The sequence below is a fragment of the Paramormyrops kingsleyae genome, chromosome 20, assembly GCF_048594095.1.
Source record: "Paramormyrops kingsleyae isolate MSU_618 chromosome 20, PKINGS_0.4, whole genome shotgun sequence".
In the NCBI taxonomy this organism is placed as follows: Eukaryota; Metazoa; Chordata; class Actinopteri; order Osteoglossiformes; family Mormyridae; genus Paramormyrops; species Paramormyrops kingsleyae.
This window is the reverse complement of record NC_132816.1, coordinates 23,090,707-23,107,559: the sequence shown is the minus strand read 5'-3', so window position 1 is coordinate 23,107,559 and position 16,853 is coordinate 23,090,707. Positions and strand designations below refer to the sequence as shown.

The 16,853-nt window shown below is 53.6% G+C and overlaps 1 protein-coding gene across 7 annotated transcripts in view; it reads left to right on the top strand.

The window, feature by feature from the left end:
- Positions 1-16,853, top strand: part of dnmbp (dynamin binding protein) — a 38,908-nt gene that overhangs the window by 15,355 nt on the left and 6,700 nt on the right. For 5 of the 7 annotated variants that reach the window (XM_072703275.1, XM_072703276.1, XM_072703278.1 and 2 more), the window contains 9 exons: positions 10,135-10,328; positions 10,915-11,014; positions 11,554-11,701; positions 12,662-12,679; positions 13,856-14,055; positions 14,164-14,294; positions 14,382-14,486; positions 15,780-15,908; positions 16,293-16,625. In XM_072703275.1, the coding sequence (XP_072559376.1) occupies positions 10,135-10,328; positions 10,915-11,014; positions 11,554-11,701; positions 12,662-12,679; positions 13,856-14,055; positions 14,164-14,294; positions 14,382-14,486; positions 15,780-15,908; positions 16,293-16,625 (1,358 nt within the window). Of the gene's footprint in view, positions 1-266; positions 1,989-10,134; positions 10,329-10,914; positions 11,015-11,553; positions 11,702-12,661; positions 12,680-13,855; positions 14,056-14,163; positions 14,295-14,381; positions 14,487-15,779; positions 15,909-16,292; positions 16,626-16,853 lie in introns of those variants that run through there. The other 2 variants (XM_072703281.1, XM_072703279.1) reach the window with 2 other exon arrangements.

The following is a 16,853-nucleotide window of genomic DNA, read 5'->3' as shown; positions in this document are numbered from 1 at the left end:
AGGAACACCCGCAACTCTCCCCATGCGGCACAAGATCGCATTCGCACCTGCAGCTGCTGGGAGCTGCATCTTGCTGCTGCAGAAGCTGCGCTGGCATGCGGGACCTTTAAGAAATTCTGAGGCTCTGACAGGGAGGAGATCAGTCCCTCCCCCCTTTCATTAGTAGGGGAAAGGCCAGAGTCTATGTTCTTGGCCAGTCACAGCCTGTCTAGGTGGAAATCCCACATCATGTGACCAGCTACTCATGGGCCCTGGGGGGACAGGAGGCGGGGCGTGGGAGGTGCTGGCGCGGGAGTCTGTGTGTCCGGGGGATATCTCAGAGCAGAGGGCAGTCCCAGCGAGGCATTCCCACGGAAAGCATGCCTCACAGGTTACGGCGGCACCCTGCAACTACGGGAGCCCGAGTGAGAGCTGAGCGCCGCCTCAGCAAGCGTTCATGAAGAGCCGTGCTGCCACTGGTGCCAGGCAGGGGCTGTGCCCCCCCAGGCAGACCAAGAGCCGGGAGGAGCTGCGATCTGACGAGTGGAGTGGCGGAGCAGAGGAGCGCGGGCGACCACAGATTCGTCCCGGGAGGGAACAGGAGGTACATGGCTTCTGGGAGTATGAGGACAGCGACCAAAGCCCTTACCACTGGTACAGGAGTCACCTGCGAGATGGCTGCGAGCGTTCAGGGCATCCCCGCTGCACCAACATGGACCATGACCGTCAAGAACACAAAACTCGTTTGCGGACCTACAACCGTGTGGACACAGATCAAGTCTTGGAGAAGCAGTATGACTGCACTGGTAGGAGCTGTTACAACCACAGTGAAGGAGGACGTTGTGATTCCATCGACCGTTACAACCGCACTGACATGGAGTATGAAGACAGGGAGCGATATGACCGCTTTAAAAGGGACCGCTATAATGGCACTGGAAAGGAGTGTTCAGATTGCAACGAGAAGAACCGTTATGACCGCCTAGAAATGGAGCGGTTTGACCGTACAGACAGGGACCGTTATGACCGCCGAGATGAGGAACGGTTTGACCGCAGTGACAGGGACCATTATGACCACCGAGATGAAGGAAGGTTTGACCGCACTGACAGGGACCGTTATGACCGCCAAGATGAAGGAAGATTTGACCGCAGTGACAGGGACCGTTATGACCGTCTAGATGAGGGGCGGTTTGACCGCGCTGACAGCGACCGTTATAATCGTCTAGATGAGGGGCGGTTCCACCGCACTGACAGGGACCGTCTTGACCGCCGAGATGAGGGGCGGTTCGATCACACAGACAGGGACCGTTATGACCGGCGAGATGAGGGGCGGTTCGATCGCACTGACAGGGACCGTTATGACCGCCGAGATGAGGGGCGGTTCGACCGCATGGACAGGGACCGTTATGACCGCCAAGATGAGGGGCGGTTTGACCGCACTGACAGGGACCATTATGACCGACTAGATCAGGGGCGGTTCGACCGCACAGACAGGGACCGTTATGATCGCAGAGATGAGGGGCGGTTTGAAGGCACAGACAGGGACCGTTATGATCGCAGAGATGAGGGGCGGTTTGAAGGCACTGACAGGGACCGTTATGATCGCAGAGATGAGGGGCGGTTTGACCGCACTGACAGGGACCGTTGCTACCATTCAGACACTGAGCAGTTTGACCAGACAGTGCGACATGTGCATAGAGACTGGAGTGCCCCTGGATACCGGCCTTTTCTGGGTCCCGGGTCTGATCCCGATGCAGCTGATGGTCCTGATGGCTGCCTGGAAAGGAGGATAAGGAGAGGGCGGTCCTACGAGGACCCTTTACCTCTCAATCGTGACGACCCCAGTGTGGGCCCAGGGCTTGGCCGGCTTGACCCCAGTCTGGATAACCCGTACTGGACCCAAAAGCCACTGTTCACCAGCTCCCTGGACCGGAACAGTGTGTGCAGGAAGTCGGCACCGGTGTCCCTCAGGAGACACAACTTTGTGGTCAGCAGACCACAGCCAAAGCCAGGTGAATTCTGTAGCTCCACGTTGGGGGGGGGGGGGACTGTCGTTTGAGGATCCATGTGGTTTCTGTGCTTCTGCAAGAAGGTGACCTCCTACGCCATGACGAGGCTGACCGGTCAGGCTGGTTCGGTGGGTTTGGTATCATTCTGCCCAGGCGTGTGTCTCTCCTGTGTTTACGCTTCGCTGCGAACAGCTTGTGGTTTATCTGAGTCCACCAGGCACCAGGCAAGCTGGCAGCCATCATTGGAACCAGTCAGGACCCACAATCTCCTGCTCAGGCCACCACAGCCAAGCAGAACATGAACAGAGCTCCACTTGTGTTGGGGCCAGTGTGGGTTACGGTGCTGGTGTATTTGTGCTGGTGAGGGTTGTGGTGGTGGTGGGGGGGTTTACATTTTGGAGTTTCGCATATTTCCCTCCCCCAGTCTGTGCTGAAGTATGTGTGGGACAGAGAGTGTCTGCATTCCTGTCCAGCACAGACAAAGAAAGAGAGCTGGCGACCAAAACGCCAGACCTGTTAATAATTTAATCCGTCAGTCTGCAAGGGGCCATACAGTGTGAGGGCACGCCCCATCCCCCCCCCCCAGTATGCGGTGCCACTGATGGTCTCTTCATGGGCTCTTCAGGCTTTTCTGTACCTGCTTGCTGTTGTTTACACCCTTTCTTTCCTTAACACACACAGCTCTCTGTGACGTTAACGTCATTGTGACTTTGTGGTTTTGAAATGCCTGGCATGCCTGCCGTTTCAGGGCCTTGGTTCAGTGATTCATCCACTGCACCTACGCACGCACAGCTACTACAACCTTAGCGTGTCACTCAGGGCACTGCCACACTAATCCAGCGGTGTCATACAGGGCACTGCCACACTAATCCAGTGAGGTCTGGCCAGACCACAGGCCTCAGCGGGGGACAGACGGGGTCAGGCCTGCGCTCCAGGAGGGGATTAGTGCATTCAAGTCAGGGCCACACGCACACACATGCACACACACTCACACTGAGCTACTCATAAAAACACCACCAGTACACACTGCAGCTTTACTCTTAATTACATTATTTCGGAAGCCTGTAAGGAGTTTGTCCTGTGGGAATGTTTTCCGATCTTCCGCTTGTTGTGCATTGGACCTTTGGACCTTCCGCTTGTTGTGCCTTGCCCATGTTCTCTTCCTCATCACCCACTAATCTCGTCCACACACCTCACTGACCCTTCAGCAATTGGCTGAAGCAGGGGCCTCATTCTGAGCTGCAGCCATAGGCTGCGGCTGTTCTGGCTGCTCAGACGTGTGGGTGAAGCTTGCTTTAGAGCACGTAGCTGGTTGGGGGTTCTCGAGGAGGTGGGACAGAAACCCTGCTTTTGGTGAGATTACACAGCTCCACAATGTGCGGGCGGGGGTGCGGGTCTAATTGGCTTTCAGAACTGGGGTGTGGTAGGGCAGACGGTGGCATTCCAGTGCCTATCGTCAAGGTGAATTCTGTTTTTCTTTCCATCCCGATCACTAAGTTTCACTTGGAACTGGTTCCTTACAACACACCTCCACCCCCCCCCCCCCACCCCCCCACAGGACCTTTCTCAGGAAGTGGGTGGGGCTGACTGCACCTGTTCCCAGGTGTGACAAACATGACATGCTTAAGCTGTTCTGCGCTCTTTATCGCTCTGAAGTTTAATCTGTCTAATCTCACCTCACAAGGAACTGTTGGGTCCAAAGTCTACTGTCCCAGCCAAAGAGCCTGAAACACTCCTGGCCTTAATCGAGCTTCTAGTCAACTCCCTGCTCCTCGTGACATTGTTGACCCTCTGTCTTCCCACCAGGGGGATCCGGACCCCACTCCTCACTCATAAATGTTACTCACAGGCCTAGGTGGTGCTGCTGCTTGATCAGTATGAGCCAGTGTCCTGACTACCAGGTCTTTTTGTAGGGACAGAATGCTGAGGGAGGGAGTGAGTGGGGCAGTGAGGCTGCCTCTCCGGGGGTTAGGTGGCATGACGGAGTGAGAGGGGGAGTGAGGCTGCCTTTCCAGGGGTGAGGTGGCATGAGGGAGTGAGTGGGGCAGTGAGGCTGCCTCTCCGGGGGTGAGGTGGCGTGAGGGAGTGAGAGGAGGAGTGAGGCTGCCTTTCCAGGGGTGAGGTGGCGTGAGGGAGTGAGTGGGGGAGTGAGGCTGCCTCTCCGGGGGTGAGAAGGGCAGTGAGGCTGCCTTTCCAAGGGTGAGGGAGTGAGAGGAGCAGTGAGGCTGCCTTTCCAGGGGTGAGGTGGCGTGAGGGAGTGAGAGGGGCAGTGAGGCTGCCTCTCCAGGGGTGAGGTGGCATGAGGGAGTGAGAAGGGCAGGGAGGCTGCCTTTCCAGGGGTGAGGTGGCGTGAGGGAGTGAGAGGGGCAGCGAGGCTGCCTTTCCAGGGGTGAGGTGGCGTGAGGGAGTGAGAGGGGCAGTGAAGCTGCCTCTCCGGGGGTGAGAAGGGCAGTGAGGCTGATATCCAGGGGTGAGGTGGCGTGAGGGAGTGAGAGGGGCAGTGAGGCTGCCTTTCCAGGGGTGAGGTGGCGTGAGGGAGTGAGAGGGGCAGTGAGGCTGCCTTTCCAGGGGTGAGGTGGCGTGAGGGAGTGAGAGGGGCAGTGAGGCTGATTTCCAGGGGTGAGGTGGCGTGAGGGAGTGAGAGGGGCAGTGAGGCTGCCTTTCCAGGGGTGAGGTGGCGTGAGGGAGTGAGAGGGGCAGTGAGGCTGCCTTTCCAGGGGTGAGGTGGCGTGAGGGAGTGAGAGGGGCAGTGAGGCTGCCTTTCCAGGGGTGAGGTGGCGTGAGGGAGTGAGAGGGGCAGTGAGGCTGATTTCCAGGGGTGAGGTGGCGTGAGGGAGTGAGAGGGGCAGTGAGGCTGCCTTTCCAGGGGTGAGGTGGCGTGAGGGAGTGAGAGGGGCAGTGAGGCTGCCTTTCCAGGGGTGAGGTGACGTGAGGGAGTGAGAGGGGCAGTGAGGCTGCCTTTCCAGGGGTGAGGTGACATGAGGGAGTGAGAGGGGCATTGAGGCTGATTTCCAAGGGCGAGGTGGCGTGAGGGAGTGAGAGGGGCAGTGAGGCTGCCTTTCCAGGGGTGAGGTGGTGTGAGGGAGTGAGAGGAGCAGTGAGGCTGCCTTTCCAGGGGTGAGGTGGCGTGAGGGAGTGAGAGGGGCAGTGAGGCTGCCTCTCCGGGGGTGAGGTGGTGTGAAGCTGCTTGGCTGCAGCATAAGGTGCTCTGTTGTCATGTCTTTGGGGTGTATTTTCATTTACATTTTACATATGTTTTTACAAGTTTTTTTACAGTAACAAGTATAAGCAGTTTTGAAGCAAGAGCTTCACAACATCTTCAAAAAAGCAAGAACCTAATCAAACTATTCAATAACCAAATTTCCCCACAAATACCTGTTTTTTTGACATTGTGGGACCATTTTTTCAGTTCCCACAAAGGGAAATTCAGTTTTATAAAGATCTGTGCGTGCGTGCATGGGTGCTCGCTCCGTCCTGCCCTTATCATAAGGCAGGTTTGTTGTGAAAAAGGAGCGGCCCCACCCCCCCAGCCCCTGGGAGTCACCCGGTTGCCATGACGACCAGTCCTGTGCTCTTTGCCTCACACTTCAGAGTTAACCCCATTTGACAGTCGGGCACCAGTTTAGATCAGTGTGTGCTGGAGGTGTGGAGAGTATGTTTGAGTGTTCTGCCATGGGGGTAGGGATCGTTTGGGATTGTCCTCCATCCCATCACCAGGTAAAAGCACTCATGCAGGGGTGTTGGGTGGTGTGTTCCCCTCCCCTGTTCTTGACAAGCCTGTCCCTCTGCCACCATCTTTGTCTCTCTGATGCTACCTGTAAGGTTGAGTACGAGCTATAAGCACGTGGCATGTGCGCTACAGAGGCCTCAGAAGCATCTGCTTCTCTGTCTGCCTGCCTTTCTGTCTGGGTGTCTCTCTGTTTGTGTCTCTGCGTCTATCTCTGTCTGTCTGTCTGTACTGTGTCTCTCTTTATGTCTCTGTCTGCCTGCCTTTCTGTCTGGGTGTCTCTCTGTTTGTGTCATTGTGTCTCTGTCTGTACTGTCTCTCTTTATGTCTCTGTCTGCCTGCCTTTCTGTCTGGGTGTCTCTCTGTTTGTGTCTCTGCGTCTATCTCTGTCTGTCTGTCTGTACTGTATCTCTCTTTATGTCTCTGTCTCTGTCTGCCTTCCTTTCTGTCTGGGTGTCTCCCTGTTTGTGTCACTGTGTCTCTCTGTCTGTCTGTCTGTCTGTACTGTGTCTCTCTTTATGTCTCTGTCTGCCTGCCTTTCTGTCTGGGTGTCTCTCTGTTTGTGTCTATCTCTGTCTCACTCTGCCTTCTTTTTGCTTTCTGTCTGCATGTAAATCTTCATTCTCCCATTATAAATAGCCTCTGTGTTTCACACTGTGTTTCATACTGTTTCTTGCCAGCATTCCTGTAATCGGTAACCCCGCCCCTTCACTCCCTGGGTTCCCCAGAGACCGCACCAATACGCTAGGGAGCAGTGAGATACATGTTAATGAAAAGGTCTTTAGGTCCTCAGTGGAATTTTTCATTGTTTGGGAGGAGGGGGGCTTGCGAGGGCAGGCAGAGTGTCTCTGACAGAACAGTGCGGAGAACCTGCTAAGGAGTTGGATGCAAACATGGCAGCAAGTGAGTGTGTCCCCACAGAGACTAATGCTCCCAGTGCTCCTAGTGATCCCAGTAACTGAATATTCCTGCTCCCATTGCTTCCAGTGGCTGAAACTCTGCTCCAGGCTTTGGCTCTCTTTCCCTTCTCTCTGCCCAGTCAGCCATGGCAAGGGCTGGCCACTTGGCGCCATTGGGATGTTAATGAGTGCTGGGAGGGGGAGTGCCCCCCCCCCCCCCCCCCCACACACACACTCACTGATCATGCTTCCCTAACCAGTCTTACAGAGTTTACGGTCTTCACTGTGTGTCAGTTTAGTCTATTCGTCTGACCCCCCCCTACTTCGGGTCTGTAATGAAAGCACCAGCTGTCAGCTGTGTTCTGTAACACAGTGTTTGTGTGGCAGGGTGGTTTGGGGGCTCCGAGCTTTCGGTGGGGGCCTTTCCCCCTCCCTATCCCTATGCTTGCTTCCTCACATGTGGTTTTTCTTTTCAGCCTCAGTGATCAGCAAATTTACTCACAAGTACTTTCATTATGTATTTTGACTTCTGTAAATAACGGGAGACTTTGGTCTGATGGCAGCTTTTTGATGTGTCTTCCTCTTGGTTGGGAGTCTGTGCCACCTGTGTTTCATGCACAGTCTCGCTCCGGGTGAGTCAAGCAGGCAGCCTTACTGCAATTGTGGACACCTCAGTCACCCAGGTTGCCTTGGTGCCTCCCTGCCTTTGCTCAATCTGGATAAGGCTGCTCTGTGATCTCATGAAGAAATTTCTATCTTGCTGCTCTGACCTTAGCAGGAGAGCAGAGGTCGGTGTGGGCTGTGTTGGCTGCTCTGGTTTGCAGCAGGTTCAGTTTGAAATGCTGTTAGCGGTGCACAGTGTGACCTACGACCAGAGGTCGGTGTGGGCTGTGGACGCTTTCAGCTCACAGAGAAAAACAGCTTTTCGTTTCCTTGACTTTTGCTTTTCCTGAGCTTCTGAGGCCTGTGCAAACACAGGATGTGGCCTCAGGACTTTGACGCCTGAGCAGACGCCGTGGGGGTGACACAGGGAAGCGCTTGGCAGAGGGTGGGGGATCCAGACAACCACACAGCTGAGGGAGGGCAGGTTGTATATAGTATATAGTGCAGGTAAGATTGCACTGCTGGCAGTGAGATACGGCTGGCTGTATTTAGAGGGTTCTGGTCAGTGTCGCATTTACAGGCAGTGCCGAGTGACAAGATGTGTGTCTCACACTGTGACCCCCAGAGTGTCACTGCACGCGGGAAATACGGCTGCATGGTATCACATTTACTTGAAATATAAAACAAAAAAGGAGGTGAAATTAAATTATAGCCAAACAAATTATTCACAAACCGTCTGTGGAGTATGTTGGTAGTGGTGTTGTGAGTTTTGGCACCGATAGATGTGACGTGATTACAGGGCTTTTGATGAGGCGTATAATGACACTCAAAAGTTAGTAATCTGTGGAAATGCAGTCAATGTTTAATTAACGTGTCAGACTTTACGCCGCAAAAACACCGCCAACGTCTTTTTGCCTTGTGTAACCACAGTATCTCCTCTTTTAAAACGTTATGGCTGTTGAGTTGTCCTTTCTTCCACGGCACTTCAGTGCTTGACGCTTCCATGATTTACCAAAACAGTACTATGTGGTGTCGTCCGCTATTAAAGTGTAACAAGCATGAGGATATGTCGAATTTATACAGATGACCGAGTTCTTGCTGTGTGGCTTCCAACCAATGGCTGCACACTTGGAAACCAGAACATACCAGGCCAGCAGCCTGTGTCCCGGTCCTCGTAAGTGCCACAGCGCACGGTTCTGGCCGTCCTCACCGTGTGAAGCATAAAGGCTCCGCCACTCTGACAGGGCAGTAACTTCTGAGTTGGGCGGGGGGGTGTCACAGACGCCTGACCAAATGGGGGGGGGAGGCATCAAACACTTGCCTTTGCTTTCCTGTTTCCTGTTTTGTTTTAAATGGAATTCAACCCATTCAGTCAGTATGTTTACATGCACAGCTAAGTCGAGCTATGGTTATATGGTTATATGGTTATAGCTCGACTACGCCATTTAATCAGACTACTGTCCCTGTCCCAGTGTACATGCATGGGAGGGGAATCAATTTATTGACCGAAGTATGTCAGACTTCGCTGCAATAGGCAGTGATATGGCTCCTCTCAGCTTGTTAGTATTGGGCTTTGTCTGGTTGACGTATTATGTCACAGACATAAAAAATAGCAAAATTAGTGATAGTGGGTGCGTGGACAAATGAAGTGACACAAGCTTTAACTGCGATCTGCTCGGAAGAACAGATAGAACAAGATCGGGATGCATAACAGAAATATTTGGTGTAATATACTATGACAGCACGGTATTGGAAATGTTTCAAATATTGCAATATGACTGTTGAAATAAATATTGGGGTATTTATGAAACAAAAAAGGAGAACAAATTTCTCACAAACCCGTATAGGGGTGATTTAAACAGCAAGGATGAAAATGATTATGATTGTCTCGGAGAATGCATGCAGCGCTCATGCAAAAGCAGCGCAGGTAAACTTTAAACTGATTTTTAAACAAATACTAGATAATCTTGGAAATGAATAATCAGCAAAATTGCAAACTTTGCTACGTTCTTTTTCCTATGACATACTAAAAATGTTTCAGTGACATAACTTAAACTTCTTGTGCATTATTGTCCGTACCAAACTGAAGGTAAGAGAGAGCCTTAAATCTTAATCTTCCAGACTAGTGATGTAAGTATTGGACATGCTTAACATGCGATGTTGGTATTAATATTGCATGTCGTCTAGTCCTACTACAGTCATTTTTAGAATTCAGTGCAAAATACCCCCCCTCGTGTTGTGATGTCATTCGGCGCTGGTACCAGTTTTTACGCCAGTGGAAAACCAACTCCTTGAAGTACCGTACTTTTGGTACCTTCTTGAAGTATGTACTTAAAAAGTCCGGTTTTAGTCGGACTAACACAATAATTTGATTTTCTTAGTATGCATGTAAACTTACTGAATGGCCTTCCGGAAAAGGTTACGGGCATTTGTGGGTCTTTGCTGTCCTTTGCGGGTCTTCACAGGCCTTTGTGGGGCCTTGGTCGGCCTTCACAGGCCTTTGTGAGCCTTCACGCACCTTGGTTGGCCAACGCGGGTCTTGACTGGCCTTCGTAGGCCTTTGTGGGCTTTTGCGGGTCTTGGCTGGCCTTCATTGGCCTTGGCCAGGCTGGAGAGCCCCCACATGGGGTACAGCTGGGCTTTTCTTGTTTCCTGTGCCCATGGTGCTCTCAGAATATAAGCTGATGGAGGTAATGAGACAATGGCTCACAGTCTTCTGGCCACAGAGCCCAGGGTGTCTGGTGCCCACAAGCGTCACTGGCAGTCGCCTTTCCTCATCAACCATGTGCCGCCCAGCCCCCACCTGTCAGGGGGCCACTGTGCCTTGGGTCAGCTTGCCCAGATGGCCCTGGGTGTTGGGTGAGACCCCCAAATTGAGGGTTTAGCATCTGACCCCCCCCCATATGCTCCCCCTCCCCAGAGATGACACTGCTGTCTGCTCAGCCCCCAAATCCGGAGGGCTCCTCCGCGGCAGCCGTCACCGAAGAACGAGAGCAGAGGCTGCTGGAGAAGAGATCCAAGGTCATCGAGGAGCTCCTGCAGACAGAGAAGGACTACATCAAGGACCTGCAGATGTGTGTGAAGGAGATTTTCGAGCCCTTGCAACAAAAACAGGTGCTGGAGTTTGATTTGGATCAGGAGTGGCACGGGGAGGCCGCTGTCCACCTGTCTGTCAGTCTGCCTGTCTTTGTCTGCCTGTCTCTCTGCCTGCCTGCTTCTCTGACAGTCTGCCTGTCTCGCTGCCTGTCTGTCAGCCTGTTTCTCTGCCAGTCCACCTGTCTGTCAGTCTGCCTGTCTCTCTGTCTGTCTGTCTGTCAGCCTGTTTCTCTGTCAGTCCACCTGTCTGTCAGTCTGCCTGTCTCTGCCTGCCTGCTTCTGTCAGTCCACCTGTCTCTCTGCCTGTCTGTCAGTCCACCTGTCTGTCTCTCTGCCTGTTTGTCAGTCCACCTGTCTGTCAGTCTGCCTGTCTGCTTCTCTGTCAGTCCACCTGTCTGTCAGTCTGCCTGTCTGTCAGTCTGTTTCTCTGTCAGTCTGCCTGTCTCTCTGCCTGCCTGCTTCTCTGTCAGTCCGCCTGTCTGTCTCTGTTTGTCTGTATGTGTGTGCGAATGGGCATTGCTCTTTGACCTTTGAAATAACTTGAAGTAGTGCAGCCTGCTGCTGGCTCTGACCATCCAGTTCTGTGTTATTCCTCTTCACAAAGGTCCTGAATGTGGACTTTGAGGGCCTCTTTGGGAACATCACAGCGGTCATCGAAGTTTCCGAGCATCTGTACAGCAGCCTGCTGGACTCTGACTCCCTAGGTGCGTCTGCTGAGTGGGCCATCCACCCCCAGTGCTGGCTGGATAACCCTCCCCCGTGTGTACGCCTTGCTTACGCTGCCACACACCCCGGGCCATCCACCCCCAGTGCTGGCTGGATAACCCCCCCCCCATGTGTACGCCTTGCTTACGCTGCTACACACCCTGGGTGACACGTCGCTGTAAGCTGCCTGATTGCAGTTGGCTTCCCACCTGATTCGGGGAGCTCTGTTTGCATATGTAAGGCAGGATGGTCACAGGAGAGGTGCCTTTATTCAAGGTGCCCCAGGGACACTTCCTGGAAACCTGGCTCCCTGTGCACTGCAAGCAGGAAATCTGAACTGGGGTAAAACGCTGTACAGATTGAAGTAATGAGGGTAGATTAAATATGGGAGGGTAACAACAACAATAATCATAATAGTAATAAGAATAATGGCCCTGGGTCATTGTCTTCCCTCAGATACAGAGTGCAGTGTGTAGGGATGGATGTCTGGCGGGGGGTGCAGTGATTGATGAACTTGTCCGTGTTTGATGTCGAGCAGGTCAGGTGTTTCTGGATCACAGGGCAGATCTGGAGGAGGTGTACAATGTCTACTGCCAGAACCACGAGGACGCCATCACGCTGCTCGAGAGCTACGAAAAGGACAGCACCATCCAGAGGCACATTCTGGAATGTCTGGAGAAGCTGAGGTACGGGCAGAGTTGCTGGGAGGTGCCACCCCCACACGAAACCTGTTTTTCCACCGCTGGCGCCAACAGACCGAGCAGCTCAGAGCAAATGCCCACTGTTTATCCTCTGCGGGAAACTCCTCCAGCTGATGGCCCCCCCAGCTGTTTAACACAGTGTACAGAGCGCGCTGGCTGTCACATGGCTCAGGAGGTGCAAGGCTGCCAGTATACTTAGGGTTCCAGGCCCATTACATTTCTGCCGCCTTCAGGGTTTAAACACCTGAGCAGGATTACGTGTCTGGAGCATGATTCCGTGTGCAGCTGATGCTCTTTCCCACCTTGGTGATGAATTGGACAGTTGGCCCGGAAATTCCAGGAATGTGGTTCGTTTCGCTCCCATTCAGGCATCAGGAATTCCGGGCAGGTGAGGAATGCACATCGCCCGGTCCAGCCCTCTCCAGCTCCGGTCAGGTCTGTCCGCTCCTCGGCCTTCCCAGTCCGGTTTGATATAAATAAATCAGGCAGCTGTTAATAACAGCCGTATCAAACGGAGGCCGCTGCTCAAGTGCCTCTGAAACATCGCTCTTTTCTGAAGCCTGAGAATCCTGGGCTGGATGAAGTTACCCCGACACTGGCTCCCCCCCCCGCCTGCCCGCCAGGAGGGATTAATGGGCTGGTGTCAGCCTGTGCTATGTTTCGAGCAAGGGCTGGGTGGCTGGTGATGCTGGTGACTAATCCTGCTGGAAATCCCGCCCTCGGTTTTCCACGTCTCTGAAAGTACAACTGGCATTCCCAAGCACGGGCTGAGATGCATTCCCACAGCGGCACCCCCTTCTGTTTTGTTTCGGCAGAGCAGATCAAAACATATGAAAGTGAGAGCAGGCTGCCTGTAGCTCTGTACTCTGTCAGCTGCCGGCTGAGGTCTTTAACTCTGTCCATTTTTCTCCTCACCCTCCCCCACCTCCCTCTCCCCCTGGCCAGGGCGGTGTACCGTGAGTGGTAAGTCCCCCCCAACGCTCCGCTCCGCTCTGCATGCCATTGTGTTCTGGTCCTGTAATTAACAGCGTCCTCCAATCCAGCCCGTCTGCCATTTTTCTTCCTCTTCTATTTCCGTTTATGCATGTTGCATTTGTGCTTGTAACTTTTTTTGAATGACAATCGCGCAATAATAATGTGTCCATGGAAGGCATATAGCGCCACCCAGTGGATGAGTCTAGAAGTACAGCATGATTACATAAATTCCCTGTAAAATCTTGCAGATCAGTAGTACTCACATTAAACTCAGGTAAGAATTCTGTACTAACAAAAATAAAAAATTCACTCTTATTAGTTTTATGTCTGCCATTTCAAACTTTTTAAATTCATACTTGAATAAAACTCTTTGATTTGATTTTTTTCTTTGCTTGGTAAATGAGCGCACTGGAGGCGTCATAGATAAACGCCGAACTTGGGTCCGGGTCATTTTGCTGGCTGCACATGCCAGCACCAGCTTTCAGGAAATGGCAAAGCCTGCCATTTATACACTGAGGTCTTTATGTAGAGCAGTGCTGGTTGGAGGGGTCACTGCAAAGCTGTGGATGGTCCATCACATGGCAGCACCAGCTTTCAGGAAGCGGCAAAGCCTGCCATTTATACACTGAGGTCTTTATGTAGAGCAGTGCTGGTTGGAGGGGTCACTGCAAAGCTGTGGATGGTCCATCACATGGCAGCACCAGCTTTCAGGAAGCGGCAAAGCCTGCCATTTATACACTGAGGTCTTTATGTAGTGCAGTGCTGGTTGGAGGGGTCACTGCAAAGCTGTGGATGGTCCATCACATGGCAGCACCAGCTTTCAGGAAGCGGCAAAGCCTGCCATTTATACACTGAGGTCTTTATGTAGAGCAGTGCTGGTTGGAGGGGTCACTGCAAAGCTGTGGATGGTCCATCACATGGCAGCTCACCTCAGGTGCCCTGAGCAGAGCTCTGAGGACGGTGTTTTGCTCTTCTGCTTGGCAGGCGTTGCCTGTCAGTATTTCAGTTTTGCTTCGCTTGCCTTGCAGTCCTGTTGTCCGTGTGATGAAGGAAGGGGAGTGTCTCCCTTGGGCCTGACTGACAGGCAAACTGGCCAATAACTGTGAGGCATGTGTTGACTGTTGCAGGCCTTTGTCTCTGATTGGCTGCGCCCTGTGTCTGCAGGGGGAAGACCAACTACATCAATCTGGGCTCCTTCCTCATTAAGCCCGTGCAAAGAGTGATGCGCTACCCACTGCTGCTGACAGAGCTGCTGAACGCCACGCCCACGGCACACCATGACCAACAGCAGCTGGCCGAAGCCGTCTCCGCTGTCAAGGAGATTAACGTCAACATCAATGAGTACAAGAGGAGGAAGGACCTGGGTAATGGGGGAGAGGAGTGCCGTTTTCAGGCCTGTTTGCCTGTATCTGCATGAGTTTATGTCTGAATCTGTGGCAGTGACTTGACCTCACTTTGCTCTGGCCCCCTAGTGGTGAAGTACAGGAAGGGCGATGAGGACACTTTGATGGACAAGATATCTAAGCTCAGCATGCACTCCATCATCAAGAAGTCAAACCGTGTCAGCAGTCACCTGAAGCACCTAACTGGCATCTCACTGCAGGTGGGTCCTGCTCTCGGCTGCCCCCTGGTGGGCATGGTGTCATCCCGGAGCTGCTCTGTAGTGTCCGTTCCTTTTGCCTTCCTGTAGATCAAAGATGAGGCGTTTGACGAGGCGGAGAAGCGATTCCGGCTCCAGGAGCGGCTCATCAAGTCCTTCATTCGGGACATCTCACTGTACCTGCAGCACATACGGGTGGGTCTCATCAGGTCCTTCACCCGGGACATCTCACTGTACCTGCAGCACATACGGGTGGGTCTCATCAGGTCCTTCACCCGGGACATCTCACTGTACCTGCAGCACATACGGGTGGGTCTCATCAGGTCCTTCACCCGGGACATCTCACTGTACCTGCAGCACACGCGGGTGGGTCTCATCAGGTCCTTCACCCGGGACATCTCACTGTACCTGCAGTACATGCGGGTGGGTCTCATCAGGTCCTTCACCCGGGACATCTCACTGTACCTGCAGCACACGCGGGTGGGTCTCATCAGGTCCTTCACCCGGGACATCTCACTGTACCTGCAGCACACGCGGGTGGGTCTCATCAGGTCCTTCACCCGGGACATCTCACTGTACCTGCAGCACATGCGGGTGGGTCTCATCAGGTCCTTCACCCGGAACATCTCACTGTACCTGCAGTACATGCGGGTGGGTCTCATCAGGTCCTTCACCCGGGACATCTCAAAGTACCTGCAGCACATGCGGGTGGGTCTCATCAGGTCCTTCACCCGGGACATCTCACTGTACCTGCAGTACACGCGGGTGGGTCTCATCAGGTCCTTCACCCGGGACATCTCACTGTACCTGCAGCACATGCGGGTGGGTCTCATCAGGTCCTTCACCCGGGACATCTCACTGTACCTGCAGCACACGCGGGTGGGTCTCATCAGGTCCTTCACCCGGGACATCTCACTGTACCTGCAGCACACGCGGGTGGGTCTCATCAGGTCCTTCACCCGGAACATCTCACTGTACCTGCAGTACATGCGGGTGGGTCTCATCAGGTCCTTCACCCGGGACATCTCAAAGTACCTGCAGCACATGCGGGTGGGTCTCATCAGGTCCTTCACCCGGGACATCTCACTGTACCTGCAGTACACGCGGGTGGGTCTCATCAGGTCCTTCACCCGGGACATCTCACTGTACCTGCAGCACATGCGGGTGGGTCTCATCAGGTCCTTCACCCGGGACATCTCACTGTACCTGCAGCACACGCGGGTGGGTCTCATCAGGTCCTTCACCCGGGACATCTCACTGTACCTGCAGCACACGCGGGTGGGTCTCATCAGGTCCTTCACCCGGGACATCTCACTGTACCTGCAGCACACGCGGGTGGGTCTGCCACACATGCCCACCGCTACGCTCTTCGTACTCTCACTGCAGCCCTGAGTGCCGCCTTGGTACAGAAATGCAGAGCGAGAGGGGCAGCTCACTTCTGTTTGCTGGGGATTGCCGCTCTAGTGATGCAGTCGTATTTCCCCACAGGAGGCTGCCTCGGTCAAGGTGCTGGCGGCCATCAGCTTCTGCGACATCTACACAGACGGGAACCTGATGGACCCAGAGCGCTTCCAGGGGGCACATCGTTGCATTAGCGACAAGCATTTTGCGGACTTTGTGAGTGCCGGTGGCCGTCCAGAGTTCTGGTACCATATTTGAAATACGAAATGCAACAAAATGGAACCAATGGCGGACTGGCATTGACCCATAGTCAACTACCAGTACAAACCTGACCCAGAAGGATTTAGGTCACAGGTGTGACAGTGTGCCATGGGGCTTGGAGATGTCTGGTCATGTGTGATTTACATAAATGTGTTTAATGTCGACAATCACTGCTAGATTCAGTGTGCTACTTTATTCCTGGTAGCTGTAGCAGGTGTTGAGCTGTAACAGAGTAACCTCTCCCTCCACGCTCTCCTCTCCCTCCTCTCCTTTTCCTCCCTTTTCTCCTCTTCCTCCCTCCTTTGCCTCCTTGTCCTCCTCTCCCTCCCTGCCGAGCAGAAGGAGCGGGCAGAGACACTGGTGATCGCCCCCCTCACCCAGCTGCTGTCCATGTTTGCCGGCCCCCACAAGCTCATCCAGAAGCGCTTCGACAAGCTGCTGGACTACGACAGCTGCAGGGAGCGAGCAGAGCGGCTGCGGGAGCGCCGGGCGCAGGACGAGCTGCAGGCCACGCGCAACAACTACGAGGCACTGAATGCGCAGCTGCTGGACGAGCTGCCCAAGTTCCAGCAGGCGGCTGAGGAGCTGCTGAAGGGCTGCCTGTGTGCCTTTGCCCAGGCACAGGGCCATTTCATCGTCCAGGCCCTGGGACAGCTGCACCCGCTCTTGCAGGTGAGGATGAGCGGCTGAGCCCCGGGCAACCTGTGCTGCCACACCCTCTGCCCGTCGGTGAATCCGGAACCCTCTGCCTGGAGCATTTGTCCCAGGAATACGATGATGATGATTATTATTATTGTTATATTTATTTTGGTAGTAATAGTATTATAATTTTTTATTCTGAAATTGACTTCAACCAAGATGCCCATGTGTCTCCATTTACCTGGATGATGGATTTGGGAA